The 21996-nt window shown below is 52.3% G+C and overlaps 1 protein-coding gene across 1 annotated transcript in view; it reads left to right on the top strand.

Moving 5' to 3' along the window:
* Positions 1-21996, top strand: part of TNNI3K (TNNI3 interacting kinase) — a 167825-nt gene that overhangs the window by 72890 nt on the left and 72939 nt on the right. Inside the window, exon 20 of the mRNA XM_069738278.1 lies at positions 7120-7252. Within this exon, the coding sequence (XP_069594379.1) occupies positions 7120-7252 (133 nt within the window). The remainder of the gene's footprint in view (positions 1-7119; positions 7253-21996) is intronic.

The raw sequence follows: 21996 nt of genomic DNA on the forward strand, positions 1-21996 counted from the left end.
CCTTCCCCCCCCCCAGATTCTCCGCTCCTTCCCCCCCAGACTCCCCGCTCCTTCCCCCCCAGAATCCCCGCTTCTTACCCCCCAGAATCCCCGCGTCTTCCCGCCCAGAATCCCCGCTCCTTCCCCCCCAGAATCCCCGGTCCTTCCCCCCCCCCCCAGAATCCCCGGTCCTTCCCCCCCCCCCCAGAATCCCCGGTCCTTCCCCCCCCCAGAATCCCCGGTCCTTCCCCCCCCCCCAGAATCCCCGGTCCTTCCCCCCAGAATCTCCGGTCCTCCCCCCCCCAGAATCCCCGGTCCTCCCCCCCCCCCAGAATCCCCGGTCCTTCCCCCCCCCCCAGAATCCCCGGTCCTCCCCCCCCCCCAGAATCCCCGGTCCTCCCCCCCCCCCCCAGAATCCCTGGTCCTCTTCCCCCCCAGAATCCCCGGTCCTTCCCCCCCCCCAAGAATCCCCGGTCCTCCCCCCCCCCCGAATCCCCGGTCCTTCCCCCCCCCCCCAGAATCCCCGGTCCTTCCCCCCCCCCCCCCAGAATCCCCGGTCCTTCCCCCCCCCCAGAATCCCCGGTCCTTCCCCCCCAGAATCCCCGGTCCTTCCCCCCCCCCCCCCCAGAATCCCAGGACCTCCCCCCCCCCCCAGAATCCCGGTCCTTCCCCCCACCAGAATCCCCGATCCTCACCCCCCCAAGATTCCCCTGTCCTCCCCCCCCCAGAATCCCCGATCCTTCCCCCCCAGAATCCCCAGTCCTTCCCCCCCAGAATCCCCGCTCCTTCCCCCCCAGAATCCCCGCTCCTTCCCCCCCCCAGAATCCCCGCTCCTTCCCCCCCCAGAATCCCCGCTCCTTCCCCCCCCAGAATCCCCGCTCCTTCCCCCCCCAGAATCCCCGGTCTTTCCCCCCAATATCCTCAGTCTTTCCCCCCAGACTCCCCGCTCCTTCCCCCCCCAGACTCCCCGCTCCTTCCCCCCCAGAATCCCCGCTTCTTCCCCCCAGAATCCCCGCTCCTTCCCCCCAGAATCCCCGCTTCTTCCCGCCCAGAATCCCCGCTCCTTCCCCCCCAGAATCCCCGCTCCTTCCCCCCAGAATCCCCGCTCCTTCCCCCCCCCAGAATCCCCGGTCCTCCCCCCCCAGAATCCCTGCTCCTTCCCCCCCCAGAATCCCCGGTCCTTCCCCCCCCCCCCCAGAATCCCCGGTCCTTCCCCCCCCTCCAGAGTCCCAGGTCCTTTCCCCCCCCAGAATCCCCGGTCCTCCCCCCCCCCAGAATCCCCGGTAAGAATCCCCGCTCCTTCCCCCCCCCAGAATCCCCGGTCCTTCCCCCCCCAGAATCCCCGGTCCCTCCCTTCCCCCCCCAGAATCCCCGGTCCTTCCCCCCCCAGAATCCCCGGTCCTTTTCCCCCCCCCCCCAGAATCCCCGGTCCTTCCCCCCAGAATCCCCGGTCCTCCCCCCCCCCCCCCAGAGTCCCCGGTCCTCTTCCCCCCCCAGAATTCCTGCTCCTTCCCCCCCCCCCAGAATTCCTGCTCCTTCCCCCCCCCCCAGAATCCCCGCTCCCCCCCCCAGAATCCCCGCTCCTCCCCCCCCCAGAATCCCCGCTCCTTCCCCCCCCAGATTCTCCGCTCCTTCCCCCCCAGACTCCCCGCTCCTTCCCCCCCAGAATCCCCGCTTCTTACCCCCCAGAATCCCCGCGTCTTCCCGCCCAGAATCCCCGCTCCTTCCCCCCCAGAATCCCCGGTCCTTCCCCCCCCCAGAATCCCCGGTCCTTTCCCCCCCCCCCCAGAATCCCCGGTCCTTCCCCCCCCCCAGAATCCCCGGTCCTTCCCCCCCCCCCCAGAATCCCCGGTCCTTCCCCCCAGAATCTCCGGTCCTCCCCCCCCCCAGAATCCCCGGTCCTCCCCCCCCCCCAGAATCCCCGGTCCTTCCCCCCCAGAATCCCTGGTCCTCCCCCTCCCCCCAGAATCCCCGGTCCTCCCCCCCCCCAGAATCCCCGGTCCTCTTCCCCCCCAGAATCCCTGGTCCTTCCCCCCCCCCCCCAAGAATCCCCGGTCCTCCCCCCCCCCCCGAATCCCCGGTCCTCCCCCCCCCCCCAGAATCCCCGGTCCTCTTCCCCCCCAGAATCCCTGCTCCTTCCCCCCCCCAGAATCCCTGCTCCTTCCCCCCCCAGAATCCCTGCTCCTTCCCCCCCCCAGAATCCCCGCTCCTTCCCCCCCCAGAATCCCTGCTCCTTCCCCCCCCAGAATCCCCGCTCCTTCCCCCCCCAGAATCCCCGCTCCTTCCCCCCCCCAGAATCCCCGGTCCTTCCCCCCCCCCCCAGAATCCCCGGTCCTTTCCCCCCCCCAGAATCCCCGGTCCTTCCCCCCCCCCCCCCCAGAATCCCCGGTCCTTCCCCCCCCCCCAGAATCCCCAGTCCTTCCCCCCCCCCCCAGAATCCCCGGGCCTCCCCCCCCGAAATCCCCGGTCCTCCCCCCCCCCCCAGAATCCCCGGTCCTCTTCCCCCCCAGAATCCCCGGTCCTTCCCCCCCAGAATCCCCGGTCCTTCCCCCCCAGAATCCCCGGTCCTCCCCACCCCCCCCCCCCAGAATCCCCGGTCCTCCCCCCCCCAGAATCCCCGGTCCTCTTCCCCCCCAGAATCCCTGCTCCTTCCCCCCCCCCCAGAATCCCTGCTCCTTCCCCCCCCCAGAATCCCCGGTCCTCCCCCCCCCCCCCCAGAGTCCCCGGTCCTCCCCCCCCCCAGAATCCCCGGTCCTTCCCCCCCAGAATCCCCGGTCCTCCCCCCCCCCCCCCAGAATCCCCGGTCCTCCCCCCCCCAGAATCCCTGGTCCTCTTCCCCCCCAGAATCCCTGGTCCTTCCCCCCCCAAGAATCCCCGGTCCTCCCCCCCCCCCCGAATCCCCGGTCCTCCCCCCCCCCCAGAATCCCCGGTCCTCTTCCCCCCCAGAATCCCTGCTCCTTCCCCCCCCCCAGAATCCCTGCTCCTTCCCCCCCCAGAATCCCTGCTCCTTCCCCCCCCAGAATCCCCGCTCCTTCCCCCCCCAGAATCCCCGTTCCTTCCCCCCCAGAATCCCCGCTCCTTCCCCCCCCAGAATCCCCGCTCCTTCCCCCCCCAGAATCCCCGGTCCTTCCCCCCCCCCAGAATCCCCGGTCCTTCCCCCCCCACCCCAGAATCCCCGGGCCTCCCCCCCCAGAATCCCCGGTCCTCCCCCCCCCGAAATCCCCGGTCCTCCCCCCCCCCAGAATCCCCGGTCCTTCCCCCCCAGAATCCCCGGTCCTCCCCCCCCCCCCCAGAATCCCCGGTCCTCCCCCCCCCCAGAATCCCTGCTCCTTCCCCCCCCCCCAGAATCCCCGGTCCTCCCCCCCCCCCCCCAGAATCCCCGGTCCTCCCCCCCCCAGAATCCCCGGTCCTCTTCCCCCCCCCCAGAATCCCCGCTCCTTCCCCCCCCCCCCCCAGAATCCCCGGTCCTTCCCCCCCCAGAATCCCCGGTCCCCCCCCCCCAGATTCCCCGCTCCTTCCCCCCCCCCCCCAGAATCCCCGGTCCTCCCCCCCCCAGAATCCCCGGTCCTCCCCCCCCCCCGAAATCCCCGGTCCTCCCCCCCCCAGAATCCCCGGTCCTCTTCCCCCCCAGAATCCCCGGTCCTTCCCCCCCAGAATCCCCGGTCCTCCCCCCCCCCAGAATCCCCGGTCCTCCCCCCCCAGAATCCCTGCTCCTTCCCCCCCCCCCCCCAGAATCCCTGCTCCTTCCCCCCCCCCCCCCAGAATCCCCGATCCTCCCCCCCCCCCCAGAATCCCCGGTCCTCCCCCCCCCCCCCCCCCCAGAATCCCCGATCCTCCCCCCCCCCCCCCAGAATCCCCGGTCCTCCCCCCCCCCCCCCCCAGAATCCCCGGTCCTCCCCCCCCAGAATCCCCGGTCCTCTTCCCCCCCCCCCAGAATCCCTGCTCCTTCCCCCCCCCAGAATCCCCGCTCCTTCCCCCCCCCAGAATCCCCGCTCCTTCCCCCCCCCCCCAGAATCCCCGGTCCTTCCCCCCACCAGAATCCCCGGTCCCCCCCCCCCCAGATTCCCCGCTCCTTCCCCCCAGAATCCCCGGACCTTCCCCCCCCCCCAGAATCCCCGGTCCTCCCCCCCCCAGAATCCCCGGTCCTCCCCCCCCCCCCCCAGAATCCCCGGTCCTCCCCCCCCAGAATCCCCGATCCTCTTCCCCCCCCCAGAATCCCTGCTCCTTCCCCCCCCCAGAATCCCTGCTCCTTCCCCCCCCAGAATCCCCGGTCCTCCCCCCCCCCCAGAATCCCCGGTCCTCCCCCCCCCCCCCAGAATCCCCGGTCCTCCCTCCCCAGAATCCCGGGTCCTCTTCCCCCCCAGAATCCCCGGTCCTTCCCCCCCCCCCCCAGAATCCCCGGTCCTTCCCCCCCCCCCAGAATCCCCGGTCCTCAACCCCCCCCCCCCAGAATCCCCGGTCCTCTTCCCCCCCAGAATCCCTGCTCCTTCCCCCCAGAATCCCCGCTCCTTCCCCCCCCAGATTCCCCGCTCCTTCCCCCCAGAATCCCCGGTCCTTCCCCCCCCCCAGAATCCCCGGGCCTCCCCCCCCCAGAATCTCCGGTCCTCCCCCCCCCCAGAATCTCCGTGCCTCCCCCCCCCCCAGAATCCCCGGTCCTTCCCCCCCAGAATCCCCGGTCCTCCCCCCCCCCCCCAGAATCCCCGGTCCTCCCCCCCCCTCCCAGAATCCCCGGTCCTCTTCCCCCCCAGAATCCCCGGTCCTTCCCCCCCCCCCCAAGAATCCCCGGTCCTCCCCCCCCCCCCCCAGAATCCCCGGTCCTCTTCCCCCCCAGAATCCCCGGTCCTCTTCCCCCCCAGAATCCCCGGTCCTTCCCCCCCCCCCCAGAATCCCCGGTCCTTCCCCCCCCCCCCAGAATCCCCGGTCCTTCCCCCCCCCCCCCAGAATCCCCGGTCCTCAACCCCCCCCCCAGAATCCCCGGTCCTCTTCCCCCCCAGAATCCCCGCTCCTTCCCCCCCCAGAATCCCCGCTCCTTCCCCCCCCAGATTCCCCGCTCCTTCCCCCCAGAATCCCCGGTCCTTCCCCCCAGAATCCCCGGTCCTTCCCCCCCCCCCCCCAGAATCCCCGGGCCTCCCCCCCCAGAATCTCCGGTCCTTCCCCCCCCCCCCCAGAATCTCCGGTCCTTCCCCCCCCCCCCCCAGAATCCCCGGTCCTCCCCCCCCCCCCAGAATCCCCGGTCCTCCCCCCCCCCCCAGAATCCCCGGTCCTCCCCCCCCCCCCCCCAGAATCCCCGGTCCTTCCCCCCCAGAATCCCCGGTCCTCCCCCCCCCCCCCCAGAATCCCCGGTCCTCTTCCCCCCCAGAATCCCCGGTCCTCCCCCCCCCCCCCCCCCCCAGAATCCCCGCTCCTTCCCCCCCCCAGAATCCCCGGTCCTTCCCCCCCAGAATCCCCGGTCCTCCCCCCCCCCCCCCCAGAATCCCCGGTCCTCTTCCCCCCCAGAATCCCCGGTCCTTCCCCCCCCCCAAGAATCCCCGGTCCTCCCCCCCCCCCCCCCCCAGAATCCCCGCTCCTTCCCCCCCCCAGAATCCCCGCTCCTCCATGCTGCCATTAGATTCCTCCGGTGCTGAGGCCATTGTTTGGCAACTTATCTCATTGATGACAAGAACGTTTTCGGCCCTTTTCCTCCACTTGGCAGCATGAGCCTCAGTGTCAGGAGGACCGGGAGTTGATGTTTTTAGCATTTTAACCCCTTATTTGGTGAATCCCTTTTAGGTATAAAACATTCCCGGAATTTTCGGCAGCACGGGGTCTCCAGTCTGCGCCTCGTGTTCGCAGATTTTGTCGTTGTGTCGTTCACGTCCTGCTTGTTACACAAATCTCATGGCAAGAGCCAAGCCGTATTGTCGCATTAGCAGCTGCCGCTAATCGCGGGCAGAACCCGGTGACAATCGCAGGAATAATGATGAGGAGCGGCTGGTAATAATGGAAGCGTTTCTTCGGGATGCTAATCCCATATTTGGCCCAATAGCTGCCGCTTGTTCCTGAAATCCGCAGCTTAAGTAGGAACATGTTATGTTAAGAGCCTTACTGTCCCCAGAGAGGTAAATACGTCCTTAAAAGGAATGTGTCACCAGAAAATGCTGGATTGTTTAATTCAAGTTTTTCTGTTATATGTATTGTTCTGATTGCTAGTACCATTTTGTTTGCTTTTGTGTGTTTTGAATTTTCTGCATCACTATATGTATAAAATCTTCAATTTTAACACTGACCACCAGGCCATACATTAGACTTCTGTTTCATATTCTGTACAGATGACTTTTCAACAGTCTCATTATCACAACAGGAATGACTGCCATGACAGATAGCAGCTCTATATAATGTACAGCTGATAACACAGGATCCACCTCTATATACAGTAGATAACACAGGATCCACCATTCACAATCGGTGATGTCACAGCTCACCTCCTCCTCCTCCTGTACAATGACTGACAACACCTCTATATACAGTAGATAACACAGGATCCACCATTCACAATAGATGATGTCACAGCTCACCTCCTCCTCCTCCTGTATAATGACTAACACCTCTATATACAGTAGATAACACAGGTTCAACCATTCACAATAGATGCCACAGCTCACCTCCTCCTGTACAATGACTGATAACACCTCTATATACAGTAGATAACACAGGATCTACCATTCACAATAGGTGATATCACAGCTCACCTCCTCCTCCTCCTGTATAATGACTGCTAACACCTCTATATACAGTAGATAACACAGGTTCAACCATTCACAATAGGTGATGTCACAGCTCACCTCCTCCTCCTGTATAATGACTGATAACACCTCTATATACAGTAGATAACACAGGATCCACCATTCACAATAGGTGATGTCACAGCTCACCTCCTCCTCCTGTGCAATGACTGATTACACCTCTATATACAGTAGATAACACAGGATCCACCATTCACAATATGTGATATCACAGCTTACCTCCTCCTCCTGTATAATGACTGATAACACCTCTATATACAGTAGAGTAGCTGACTATGTGCCTTTAAATATAGTCTCTTGTAGAGCAGAAGACCCAAGTATCCCTGAACTGAACTAATGTAGCATTATATATCCATAGAACTTGCGATGGATGGCTCCAGAAGTCTTCAGCCAGTCCACCCGGTATACCATCAAGGCTGACGTTTTCAGCTATGCCTTGTGTCTCTGGGAGCTGCTCACTGGAGAAATCCCTTTTGCTCATCTAAAACCAGGTAGGTGTCTGATGGAAGTGCTAGATACCAACATTACATTGGAATTTTGCCCAAAAATGAAAGTGTAATTTTCAGTTAAAGTAAGCAGTAAGTGTGGATAAAGCAGTCTGCTGATCTCACCAGTCTTGGTCCACAGGAGAAGACAAGTATGTTTTTTTGTTGTTGTTAACATTTTTTGTTATTAAATTACTTCCCTAAGACAGCATGTAAATAAGAAAGTTTGTAATTGATTCTCCTGCTGTGAGAGCTATTATCTTACATAGTGCACAGCTGGTTCCCATGGAGCTCGGCCACCAGAGCCTGCAGTGTGCATAGAGATAAATTACAGGAGAAGAGTTAACTCCTAACATCCCAGCCACCTGTCTCCAGACCATTGATTTCTATATAGCAGCTATCTGCTCCCCTCCCTCTCTGTTACTTAAAGGACTTCACTCAGAGATGTGCCCATCCTCCAAGCAGCCAGGAAGAAAGGAGACTGCAGAGCGACGAGCTGCTCACGAGACTGAGACAACTTTTACCAGATTCACGCAAATCGAATCCCCCCAAAATTAGGATTTCTTAGAATTTGAATTAGATTTTGTTTAGAATTGTTTTGACCCTCTGTACCCCTGACCAACCTCCCTGCCACGCTGCGGGTTCATGCCAGATATCAGTCAGCCGATTCCATGTGTCAAGATCTGCCATGTTATGTTAGGAATAAATCCTAGAACAAAAATGTCAGGAACTCTGCAAAATGCCATCGTATGGAGGGGGGTATGTCGAGGTATTGTTGTCTTTAGCTTTACTTTTACTCTACTATCTATTAAACATTAAGAAGTAATTTCCGAGACGATGCAAATGAGCGATCATGCGCTTCACAGAGGAGAACAGTATCAATATTTTCGATGAGATACATTTGCATACATATTTATACTTAAACTTTTTTTTTTTTTTTTTTATCTGCACATTTAATCCAATGGAGGGCTGATTGGCACTCTGCCATAATTATATGCTTATCGTATTTTAACCTACAATTTCTATGCTTAATTACATACACCCACGCTCTTACATATACAGTTGGCTTTTTATTTTTATGATGAATTTCCTGAGATGTTTTAAAGTTTAATAAGAGGATGCCCTGAAAAAGTGTTTACACAGAGTGCAATGAAGACCAATCACCCAGGGTTTACCGCCTAAGACCAACCCAGGAGCATGAGAATACAGTCTGGATGTGAGGTCTGTGTGTCTCCCAGTAATATAAGCTGGATGTGAGGTCTGTGTGTCTCTCCCAGTAATATAGGCTGGATGTGAGGTTTGTGTGTCTCTCCCAGTAATATAGGCTGGATGTGAGGTCTGTGTGTCTCTCCCAGTAATATAGGCTGGATGTGAGGTCTGTGTGTCTCCCAGTAATATAGGCTGGATGTGAGGTCTGTGTGTCTCTTCCAGTAATATAGGCTGGATGTGAGATCTGTGTGTCTCTCCCAGTAATATAGGCTGGATGTGAGATCTGTGTGTCTCTCCCAGTAATATAGGCTGGATGTGAGGTCTGTGTGTCTCTCCCAGTAATATAGGCTGGATGTGAGGTCTGTGTGTCTCTCCCAGTAATATAGGCTGGATATGAGGTCTGTGTGTCTCTCCCAGTAATATAGGCTGGATGTGAGGTCTGTGTGTCTCTCCCAGTAATATAGGCTGGATGTGAGCTCTGTGTGTCTCCCCCAGTAACATAGGCTGGATGTGAGATCTGCGTGTCTCTCCCAGTAATATAGGCTAGATGTGAGGTCTGTGTGTCTCTCCCAGTAATATAGGCTGGATGTGAGCTCTGTGTGTCTCTCCCAGTAATATAGGCTGGATGTGAGATCTGCGTGTCTCTCCCAGTAATATAGGCTGGATGTGAGGTCTGCGTGTCTCTCCCAGTAATATAGGCTGGATGTGAGAACTGCGTGTCTCTACCAGTAATATAGGCTAGATGTGAGGTCTGTGTGTCTCTCCCAGTAATATAGGCTGGGTGTGAGGTTTGTGTGTCTCTCTCAGTAATATAAGCTGGATGTGAGGTCTGTGTCTCTCTCCCAGTAATATAGGCTGGATGTGAGGTCTGTGTGTCTCTCCCAGTAATATAGGCTGGATGTGAGGTCTGTGTGTCTCTCTCAGTAATATAGGCTGAATGTGAGGTCTGTGTGTGTCTCTCCCAGTAATATAGGCTGGATGTGAGGTCTGCATGTGTCTCTCCCAGTAATATAGGATGGATGTGAGGTCTGTGTGTCTCTCCCAGTAATATAGGATGGATGTGAGGTCTGTGTCTCTCCCAGTAATATAAGCTGGATGTGAGGTTTGTGTGTCTCTCCCAGTAATATAAGCTGGATGTGAGGTCTGTGTGTCTCTCCCAGTAATATAGGCTGGATGTGAGGTCTGCGTGTGTCTCTCCCAGTAATATAGGATGGATGTGAGGTCTGTGTGTCTCTCCCAGTAATATAGGATGAATGTGAGGTCTGTGTCTCTCCCAGTAATATAGGCTGGATGTGAGCTCTGTGTGTCTCTCCCAGTAATATAGGCTGGATGTGAGGTCTGTGTGTCTCTCCCAGAAATATAGGCTGGATGTGAGGTCTGTGTGTCTCTCCCAGTAATATAGGCTGAATGTGAGCTCTGTGTGTCTCTCCCAGTAATATAGGCTGGATGTGAGATCTGCGTGTCTCTCCCAGTAATATAGGCTGGATGTGAGGTCTGTGTGTCTCTCCCAGTAATATAGGCTGGATGTGAGGTTTGTGTGTCTCTCCCAGTAATATAAGCTGGATGTGAGGTCTGTGTGTCTCTCCCAGTTATATAGGCTGGATGTGAGGTTTGTGTGTCTCTCCCAGTAATATAAGCTGGATGTGAGGTCTGTGTGTCTCTCCCAGTAATATAAGCTGGATGTGAGGTTTGTGTGTCTCTCCCAGTAATATAAGCTGGATGTGAGGTCTGTGTGTCTCTCCCAGTAATATAGGCTGGATGTGAGGTCTGTGTGTCTCTCCCAGTAATATAGGCTGGATGTGAGATCTGTGTGTCTCTCCCAATAATATAGGCTGGATATGAGGTCTGTGTGTCTCTCTCAGTAATATAGGCTGGATGTGAGGTCTGTGTGTGTCTCTCCCAGTAATACAGGTCCTTCTCAAAAAATTAGCATATAGTGTTAAATTTCATTATTTACCATAATGTAATGATTACAATTAAACTTTCATATATTATAGATTCATTATCCACCAACTGAAATTTGTCAGGTCTTTTATTGTTTTAATACTGATGATTTTGGCATACAACTGCTGATAACCCAAAAAACCTGTCTCAATAAATTAGCATATCAAGAAAAGGTTCTCTAAACGACCTATTACCCTAATCTTCTGAATCAACTAATTAACTCTAAACACATGCAAAAGATACCTGAGGCTTTTATAAACTCCCTGCCTGGTTCATTACTCAAAACCCCCATCATGGGTAAGACTAGCGACCTGACAGATGTCAAGAAGGCCATCATTGACACCCTCAAGCAAGAGGGTAAGACCCAGAAAGAAATTTCTCAACAAATAGGCTGTTCCCAGAGTGCTGTATCAAGGCACCTCAATGGTAAGTCTGTTGGAAGGAAACAATGTGGCAGAAAACGCTGTACAACGAGAAGAGGAGACCGGACCCTGAGGAAGATTGTGGAGAAGGACCGATTCCAGACCTTGGGGAACCTGAGGAAGCAGTGGACTGAGTCTGGTGTGGAAACATCCAGAGCCACCGTGCACAGGCGTGTGCAGGAAATGGGCTACAGGTGCCGCATTCCCCAGGTAAAGCCACTTTTGAACCATAAACAGCGGCAGAGGCGCCTGACCTGGGCTACAGAGAAGCAGCACTGGACTGTTGCTAAGTGGTCCCAAGTACTTTTTTCTGATGAAAGCAAATTTTGCATGTCATTCGGAAATCAAGGTGCCAGAGTCTGGAGGAAGACTGGGGAGAAGGAAATGCCAAAATGCCTGAAGTCCAGTGTCAAGTACCCACAGTCAGTGATGGTGTGGGGTGCCATGTCAGCTGCTGGTGTTGGTCCACTGTGTTTCATCAAGGGCAGGGTCAATGCAGCTAGCTATCAGGAGATTTTGGAGCACTTCATGCTTCCATCGACTGAAATGCTTTATGGAGATGAAGATTTCATTTTTCAGCACGACCTGGCACCTGCTCACAGTGCCAAAACCACTGGTAAATGGTTTACTGACCATGGTATTACTGTGCTCAATTGGCCTGCCAACTCTCCTGACCTGAACCCCATAGAGAATCTGTGGGATATTGTGAAGAGAAAGTTGAGAGACGCAAGACCCAACACTCTGGATGAGCTTAAGGCCGCTATTGAAGCATCCTGGGCCTCCATAACATCTCAGCAGTGTCACAGGCTGATTGCCTCCATGCCACGCCGCATTGAAGCAGTCATTTCTGCCAAAGGATTCCCGACCAAGTATTGAGTGCATAACTGAACATTATTATTTGTTGGTTTTTTTGTTTGTTATTAAAAAACACTTTTATTTGATTGGATGGGTGAAATATGCTAATTTATTGAGACAGGTTTTTTGGGTTATCAGGAGTTGTATGCCAAAATCATCAGTATTAAAACAATAAAAGACCTGACAAATTTCAGTTGGTGGATAATGAATCTATAATATATGAAAGTTTAATTGTAATCATTACATTATGGTAAATAATGAAATTTAACACTATATGCTAATTTTTTTAGAAGGACCTGTATAGGCTGGATGTGAGATCTGTGTGTGTCTCTCCCAGTAATATAGGCTGGATGTGAGCTCTGTGTGTCTCTCCCAGTAATATAGGCTGGATGTGAGCTCTGTGTGTCTCTCCCAGTAATATAGGCTGGATGTGAGGTCTGTGTGTCTCTCCCAGTAATATAGGCTGGATGTGAGATCTGTGTGTCTCTCCCAGTAATATAGGCTGGATGTGAGGTCTGTGTGTCTCCCAGTAATATAGGCTGGATGTGAGGTTTCTGTGTCTTTCCCAGTAACAGTCTGCAGTGAAACATACATGTACACCTTCCCTGCCTCTCTCTCTACCACTTGGAGAAGGAAGGGACAGAGGCAGGAGAGCATCAGAACTAGATTCAGGAGTTTTCAGTGACTTGTATCCGTTTTGCAGAGCACTCAGTTAGATTTACTGTCACTCAGCAGCAGCAAAATGATATATATTTTTATGAAGACTATTTAGAAGGTTTTGCTATTGGAAAGAATATTAACAAGAAAATATAAATTGTGTGTAAAGGTGTACATCGCCTCTGAGGTTCCGGCAGCTCATTGAACGTCTTCACTAGTTTTTGTCACTCCCTTTCGTTGGTTCGGCTGGCACCGCGTCTGCTCTCGTTCCCGACCTTTGCTGACTGTCTCACGAGCGATAAACCTTCAGTCTCCCCCGGTCTGATTTCTTTTGATGAGATTTCGTGATGCGGTCACATGAATACATTTTCCATTCTATTCCTATTTGGTGACTGTGATTTAGTCGGTAATGTTTCCATAATTCAATGGATGATTGATATTTGATTCAATATAGGCAGCTAATAAATTAGATTCCCCGTGTCCTATAACAGAAGCTTTCTCTCCACTTGTTTCTTCTCTTCCCTTTCATAGTCCGGCAGGGGTAGAGACGAGCGATTATTTTTATGCGCCTGATGCCTCCACGTTCCTTTCTTCAGTCTTTCTCTTTCTTACCAAATTTTAAATATTTGCGATCAACAGCGACTAAAGAATATTTTTTGAACTCGAATTATTATTAGAAAAAGAAGGTCAAAGCCACAAAGTGAAGGCTAAATAGAGACGCGACCGATTCAGCGACCGGAGATTTTTTCAAACCGGCATCTGAAATTGAATTTGAGGACAAATTTGCATAAATAAAAAAAAAAAAAAATCTTTAGTCACACATAAGAATTGATTTTTATCCAATCATTGTCCGGCAATGTGGGATACAAAGTTTTTGTTTCTTTGTAAATGGAAAGTTAAAACGAAAAATTGAGATTTGGGTGAGAAGATATGAATTTGTATAAGGGAGAAAAAAAAAACAGGATGCAAAAAAAAAAAAAAAGAATCTTAAAGATGAAAGCGTTCGATGACACGCGGAGGATTTTCTCTCTGATAAAAGGATGGCACCAATTAGCAAATGAACTTCCATGAGAGTAATATCATCTGATCACAGGACCACGACGTCGCGGGAGTTTATAAATGTATCGATCTGAGAGGAAGAAAGAGAATAAATAACGGAACAGTTACAGAGGGATTAAAGGGAGTGCAGACGTACGCCAGTCATATATTAAAGGGGACGCGTTCCTACAGACAGGACCCTCAACCTCCGCTGCAGGCGGCTAATGCAGATGTCTGTAGGATGGGTTTATCTTAACCCCATTTTTATCTTTGCACTTTTGTTTTTCCCTTTTTCTTTTTTTTGCTATTTAGATGAGTGGAAAAGAGGGTGATTAAACTTTCATATTTTTTTTTTTGTTTGTTTGTTTTTTTGCTCTTTTATCAGTCCCTTTGGGGAACTTCAACCTACGCTCACTTGATCGGCTATTCAATACACTGCAATACTGTGGTATTGAAGAGTATCATTAAAATACTGACCCCCTATGTCCTCAATCCGCAGGATGGACTCCATAGGAATCATACCACCCCATAACACTCCAGCTGCCATGACGGCCTATCCGCATCCTACGGTCGTGTGTGTATGCGTCAAATCAAATGTGTGATGGAGGAGCAGCCCGGGTCAGTTGTCGGCTCTCGTATATTTCTATCCTGAGATATTCCTCATCATGATCCTATGCCCGCTGTCATGTCTCTTCTTACTTTCCAACTTTTTATAAGTTTCCAAAGTTTGTAATAAAGCAACAAACTTTTACCGCACTGCCCACCCCCTTCATAGGACCCAAACCTCTGCTATTCACACATAATAAAATCCAATGTACTACAGCGCCCGCCATTACTACAGACTCCAGACCAGATCCTCTTTATGTACAGACCCTCCTTTCTATAGGCAACCCCTAAATTTATTTTGTGACCTTGAACCCCAACCTTAGTGTCTATTTAGAAGTTGGAACTCTACAATTCCTGTTCAGGCCTCAACAATAATTCATCATTAGACTTCAGACCAAGCCAGCCCCCTTGTGACCCATACATTACCGCCATGGGGAGTGTAGCGCCGGCGTCCCTGCACGCTGCTCCTCTCCCCCAGCAGGGATGCTGCCAACTAACTCACCCGGTGCTCCTTCTCCTCTCTCCTCTGCTGCTGCCCTGGGGACGCGCACGGCGCGCAGATCCGCTGTGTTAGTTCATTCTCTATTTATAGGAGAAGAGGACATGATTGCTCCGATTAGTTGACTGTAGGGTTTTAGGGGTTTTTTTTTGCATGGGGTGTTACAAAAAGGGAACATTACGACCCTATAGGGGCGATATTTCTTTTAAGGAGGCGCATTATTTATTGAAAGGGGGTCACTCAAGAAACATTTTTTTTTTTTAGTTAGGTGGGGCATTTCTTGGTTTGCTCCACATTCTGGCATCTCATGCTATGCCACTTTATACTTTTGGTAGCTACAAATAAAACTTCCAGCAGTTGAGCCCACGCCGCCAAAATGTGGAAATATCACCAAGGGGGTGAGGTCCTGGCAGGGCAGTACTTAGAGGTTTCCTGTTACTATGTCTGCGACAATCAATGGAGCTGACAAAATAAAAGTAACTAATATCTGTGACGATTTGTTACGTTTCTGAGGCTTGTAGTGCCTCTGTGTTCAGTAGTAATGATGGTGTCATCTATTCATAGGCATCTGCAGATGAAGATGGCTTCTGGCTCCCCATGGTTGACTGTAGATGGTTTTTTTTTTTATCTTGCAGTATTTTGGTAGGGGGGAACTAGAAGGGGTTTTTGTTGGAGATTTTCATTTTGTGTTAATATTTTTTTAATTCCCCAATGAGAACCCTGGTAACTGCTAAAAGAGAACCGGTCACCAGATCAAAAGTGGCCAGTTTGTGCTCTTATTTTATTCCCACTGTTCCCGTGAGTGTTCTACTTTTTGTTTTTTGAAAATCCCCTGTACGGTTCCAGAGATAAGGTCCTTTTTTCAATTATTGCTTTTTATGGTCTATCCTCAGGGGCGGTGCTCGCGGGATAATTATGCAGAGCAGCCTAAAGACACGCCCAAGAGATTCTTGTGAGCCATGAAAAAGACCATAATAAATAACACTAAAACAAAAAAAGCCATATTTCTGGAACCGTATGGCGGATTTATTAAAAAAAAACAAAAGTAGAATACTCCGGGTAATGGCTGGAATGAAAAAGGAACAAACATTGGACATTTTAAACCAGGTGAAGGTCCTTCTTAAATAACAATTTTTAAAGGCACCCTCAAGTTAAAGGCATTAATGGGCACCGAGCCAATAGGGCCGCTAAAGCCTTTATATAACACCCGCCCATCTATCCCGCGTCCGTGTTATGCATGCTATCTGCAGTATACATTATCCACCATGTTACCTCTTCTTTGATGTGAATTTTATGTCGGTAATAAATGTTTCATTTTCCAATCCATCAGATCCATCCCGGCGAGGTCACGGTGAACTTGTAATGGGCCCTTGCTGGGAATCACAAGTAGCATGGGGGCAATTAAGAGGGAGTGTGCGGTGTATCTTGTATCTCGCTAATTAGCATCACTATCCGATGACAGCTATCGATGGGGCCGCTATATTTATACCGCACTAATTTGGGTGCAGTAATTGGAAGCTTTTAGCGAGCCTTATTTTGCATTGATGGATTTGGTGCTTTAATGGAACATTATTAATACATCTTCCGTTTGTATGGGAATTTATAAAAAAAAAAAAATTTGCAATGTGATGTACAAGGGTTGTGGCTCTTGTACCTTCTCCCATGCGTCTTGCTGCCTTCATTCAGATATTCTCTCACTTTTTGCTCTTTTGAAGGATATGAACACCATCGTTTATTTATTTTTTACTTAAATGCTTGTATATTGGCTTAAAAATCACTTTTATTATTGGGTTTATTAAAAATGTTGTACTGTTTCCCTTTTATAGATGTTTATTGTTGGCTGCTGAATGAGTTTACAGTGAGACTGTCAGTGAGCTCGTTTTTTACAGGGAGGCTGTAACTCGCATGTTTTTCCAACTCCTCCGTCCGCCCGACTTGTGATCACAGACCAGATTTGTTGTTGAGGCAAACTTTGATTCGGTCATAATAATCTTTATTTTTATATAGCGCTAACATATTCCGCAGCGCTTTACATTTTGCACACATTACTGTGATGTCGCAGACATCACTGTCCCCGATGGGCTTTACAATCTAGAATCCCTATCAGTATGTCTTTGGAATGTGGGAGGAAACCGGAGAACCCGGAGGAAACCCACGCAAACACAGAGAGAACATACAAACTCCTTGCAGATGTTGTCCTGGGTGGGATTCGAACCCAGGACCCCAGCGCTGCAAGGCTGCAGTGCTAACCACTACGCCACCGTGCTGCCCAATCAGCTTAGAAGAGCGAAGAAAAAAAGACAATAAACCCCCCCCCCAGAAATTAGCTCGCTGATGGATTCTTAAAAAACTCATTCAACAGCCGGCAGCAGAGGCCATGGAAGGAAAATGTGCACGATTATTTAATGAAACCCAATTGCAAAAATAATTTTTAGCCCAAAATAGATGGGATAAGATAAAAAAAAATTCATGTTCTCAAAGGTGTCCATAAAATCCATCTCCTTTAAGGAGCAGGACTGCATTGTAACCTCTGCTGCTGCAGCGCAGCTTCTGTAGAGGGAGAAGTCCAGCAGCCAACACCGCACCGCTGCCGGAGCCCCTGAGGTGGCCTCGCTCGGCTCTACGCTCGGGATCTCTAGGGTTCTCGTGTGCATGAGAATTAATCTTGAGCTAGAATATAATTTGGGAGGATAATTTTAACATAACTGCTTAGATTGGGGCATTTTAAAGATTGGCTAATTTAAAGGGATTTTCCAGTTTGAAAATGTTTCGCAACCATTTTCAATTAAAGGGGTTTGTCCGAGGTTAGAGAAGCCTGGTTTGGCTACGTGGTGTTAGCGCTCGGCTCCATAGAAGTGAATGGTGCAGATCTGACTGTGACCAGTGCTGGGTATTACTATCCCGGGACAGCCGCTGTATACCGGGGCCTCGTTACCGGCCGCTCTCTCTTCTCCTTACCGCCGTCCTGCACGTTTTTCGCCTCCTAATAGATGCAAATGTGGAGTCGTTAGCAATTTTCTCTGCATAGTTAATTTTAGTGCAAAGAAGACGATGGATAAGTTAGTCATGATTGAGTTAATTAAAACCAGAACGGCACCATCTTAAAGGGAAATCTGTGTCCTGTCTAGGAAATATTAAAGGGGTCATCGGGCGCCAATCACTGTTACATCAGAAGTGGCGCTAATGAAATAATTAATTCACTTTGAATTTTACAAAAAATGTGAACCGTTACTGTTTTGCGATTCGATTCAATTTGGACAATTCCTACAAAATAGCGTCTGCCATTATGCTGGGTCTGTATGACTGGGAAGGGGTTAAAAAAAAAAATCTAATATTCGCCCGTCCCTGATCCTCGGCTGTCCTTCCCCGCACAGTCCTCTGTGCTCCTCTAGATGTCAACTACTTATTCGTTGCCCCAGACCCCCAGGAATTGTATCATTAAATTTACATCTTTAGACAACCAAAGACATAACTATCATCCGGTTATTACCCTAGACAACCAGGGACATTACCTTTAATGCGTTTACTACCATAGGCTATAACCATTACCTAGTCAATGCTCCTGACCATCACGGACTTTATCATTAACGTATTTACTAACCGAAACCACCAGAGACCTAATTATTACCCGGCCACTACCCTAGACCACCAGGGATGTAACCATTACACAGTTATTACCAAAGACCCCCAAGACCATTGGCATTAATGCATTTACTACCCTTCACTATAACCATTACCTAGTTACTATGTAAGACCACCAGGGCAGTTATTATTAATACATTTACTACTCCAGATCATCAGGAACATAACTAGTACCCAGTTGTTACCGTAGACCACCAAGGACTTTATTATTAACACATTTGGTACTCAAGCCACCAGGGACCTTATTACTAATAGATTTGCTACCCTAGACCACCAGGGACTTCATTATTGATACTTTTGGTACTCTAGACCACCAGGGACTTCATTATTAATACATTTGCTACCCTAGACCACCAGGGACTTCATTATTAATGCATTTGCTACCCTAGACCACCAGGGACTTCATTATTAATGCATTTGCTACCCTAGACCACCAGGGACTTCATTATTAATACATTTGCTACCCTAGACCACCAGGGACTTCATTATTAATGCATTTGCTACCCTAGACCACCAGGGACTTCATTATTAATACATTTGCTACCCTAGACCACCAGGGATGTCATTATTAATACATTTGGTACTCTAGACCATCATGGACTTCATTATTAATAGATTTGCTACCCTAGACCATCATGGACTTTATTATTAATGCATTTGCTACCCTAGACCACCAGGGATTTCATTATTAATACATTTGGTACCCTAGACCACCATGGACTTCATTATTAATACATTTGCTACCCTAGACCACCAGGGAATTCATTATTAATACATTTGCTACCCTTGACCACCAGGGACTTCATTATTAATAGATTTGCTACCCTAGACCATCATGGACTTCATTATTGATACTTTTGGTACTCTAGACCATCAGGGACTTTATTATTAATAGATTTGCTACCCTAGACCACCAGGGACTTCATTATTAATGCATTTGCTACCCTAGACCACCAGGGACTTCATTATTAATACATTTGCTACCCTAGACCACCAGGGAATTCATTATTAATGCATTTGCTACCCTAGACCACCAGGGACTTCATTATTAATACATTTGCTACCCTAGACCACCAGGGACTTCATTATTAATGCATTTGCTACCCTAGACCACCAGGGACTTCATTATTAATACATTTGCTACCCTAGACCACCAGGGATTTCATTATTAATACATTTGGTACTCTAGACCATCATGGACTTCATTATTAATGCATTTGCTACCCTAGACCACCAGGGAATTCATTATTAATACATTTGCTACCCTAGACCACCAGGGATTTCATTATTAATACATTTGGTACTCTAGACCATCATGGACTTTATTATTAATGCAGTTGCTACCCACTAGGACCATTACTGTTACCCAGCCACTATTGTAAATCAGCAAGGACCTTATAATCAGTCCAGTTACTTTTCTTGAACACCACAGACATTACCATTAATGCGTTTACTACCCCCAGACTACCAGGGACCTTACCTTTGATCACTTTCTCAGCACCCATGTCACCTGTGTAGGCTCCAGACCAGATGCCAAAATATATTTAGTCTCCAGACCTTTACATTATTTCAGATTCCAGATCCCCAAATTAATTCAGATGTCAAACCAAATGCCTAAATTATTTGAGACTCCAGACCGGATCCCCTAAATATGTAGAGACCCCAGAACGGAGTAATTCAGCGTTATTTGTAAATACTGTAAGTAGGTAAAGAAATGATAAAGACAATGTCTATCGCGGCTGAGGAGAGGTGTGAGACTTTCTAGACAGCTCATGTGTTCACCACTGTCTGCGAGAGGAGTAAAATCAGAGATTATAAGACAGCCGCACTCACGGAGACCCGACCTGCGTTAATAGAAAAAGAAGGTAGTAAGTGCCTGGTATGCTCCGCAAGAGAAATATGGGGTCCAGAGGATAATCTCCAAAGGAGGACATGGAAGGTGCTGTCCTGGGGGCCGGGTGTAAGGTGCTGTCCTGGGGGCCAGGAGTAAGGTGTTATCCTGGGGGCCGGGTGTACGGTGCTGTCCTGGGGCCGGGTGTAAGATGCTGTCTGGGGGGCCGGGTGTAAGGTGCTGTCCTGGGGGCCGGGTGTAAGGTGCTGTCCTGGGGGCCGGGTGTAAGGTGCTGTCCTGGGGGCCGGGTGTAAGGTGCTGTCCTGGGGGCCGGGTGTAAGGTGCTGTCCTGGGGGCCGGGTGTAAGGTGCTGTCCTGGGGGCTGGGTGTAAGGTGCTGTCCTGGGGGCCGGGTGTAAGGTGCTGTCCTGGGGGCCGGGTGTAAGGTGCTGTCCTGGGGGCTGGGTGTAAGGTGCTGTCCTGGGGGCCGGGTGTAAGGTGCAGTCCTGGGGGCCGGGTGTAAGGTGCAGTCCTGGGGGCCGGGTGTAAGGTGCTGTCCTGGGCTATTGGTGTAAGGTGCTGTCCTGGGGGCTGGGTGTAAGGTGCTGTCCTAGGCTATTGGTGTAAGGTGCTGTCCTGGGGGCTGGGTGTAAGGTGCTGTCCTAGGCTATTGGTGTAAGGTGCTGTCCTGGGGGCCGGGTGTAAGGTGCTGTCCTGGGGGCTGGGTGTAAGGTGCTGTCCTGGGGGCCGGGCGTAAGGTGCTGTCCTGGGGGCCGGGCGTAAGGTGCTGTCCTGGGGGCTGGGTGTAAGGTGCTGTCCTGGGGGCCGGGTGTAAGGTGCTGTCCTGGGGGCCGGGTGTAAGGTGCTGTCCTGGGGGCCGGGTGTAAGGTGCAGTCCTGGGGGCCGGGTGTAAGGTGCTGTCCTGGGCTATTGGTGTAAGGTGCTGTCCTGGGGGCTGGGTGTAAGGTGCTGTCCTAGGCTATTGGTGTAAGGTGCTGTCCTGGGGGCCGGGTGTAAGGTGCTGTCCTGGGGGCTGGGTGTAAGGTGCTGTCCTGGGGGCCGGGCGTAAGGTGCTGTCCTGGGGGCCGGGCGTAAGGTGCTGTCCTGGGGGCCGGGCGTAAGGTGCTGTCCTGGGGGCCGGGCGTAAGGTGTTGTCCTGGGGGCCGGGCGTAAGGTGCTGTCCTGGGGGCCGGGCGTAAGGTGCTGTCCTGGGGGCCGGGCGTAAGGTGCTGTCCTGGGGGCCGGGCGTAAGGTGCTGTCCTGGGGGCCGGGCGTAAGGTGCTGTCCTGGGGGCCGGGCGTAAGGTGCTGTCCTGGGGGCCGGGCGTAAGGTGCTGTCCTGGGGGCCGGGCGTAAGGTGCTGTCCTGGGGGCCGGGCGTAAGGTGCTGTCCTGGGGGCCGGGCGTAAGGTGCTGTCCTGGGGGCCGGGCGTAAGGTGTTGTCCTGGGGGCCGGGCGTAAGGTGTTGTCCTGGGGGCCGGGCGTAAGGTGCTGTCCTAGGCTATTGGTGTAAGGTGCTGTCCTGGGGGCTGGGTGTAAGGTGCTGTCCTAGGCTATTGGTGTAAGGTGCTGTCCTGGGGGCTGGGTGTAAGGTGCTGTCCTGGGGGCCGGGCGTAAGGTGCTGTCCTGGGGGCCGGGCGTAAGGTGCTGTCCTGGGGGCCGGGCGTAAGGTGCTGTCCTGGGGGCCGGGCGTAAGGTGCTGTCCTGGGGGCCGGGCGTAAGGTGCTGTCCTGGGGGCCGGGCGTAAGGTGCTGTCCTGGGGGCCGGGCGTAAGGTGCTGTCCTGGGGGCCGGGCGTAAGGTGCTGTCCTGGGGGCCGGGCGTAAGGTGCTGTCCTGGGGGCCGGGCGTAAGGTGCTGTCCTGGGGGCCGGGCGTAAGGTGCTGTCCTGGGGGCCGGGCGTAAGGTGCTGTCCTGGGGGCCGGGCGTAAGGTGCTGTCCTGGGGGCCGGGCGTAAGGTGCTGTCCTGGTTGCCGGGCGTAAGGTGCTGTCCTGGGGGCCGGGTGTAATAATGTCTCCACAGGAAGAGCGCACACACAGACTTGGCTCTAT

Source organism: Ranitomeya imitator, chromosome 8 (genome assembly GCF_032444005.1).
Source record: "Ranitomeya imitator isolate aRanImi1 chromosome 8, aRanImi1.pri, whole genome shotgun sequence".
NCBI lineage: Eukaryota > Metazoa > Chordata > Amphibia > Anura > Dendrobatidae > Ranitomeya > Ranitomeya imitator.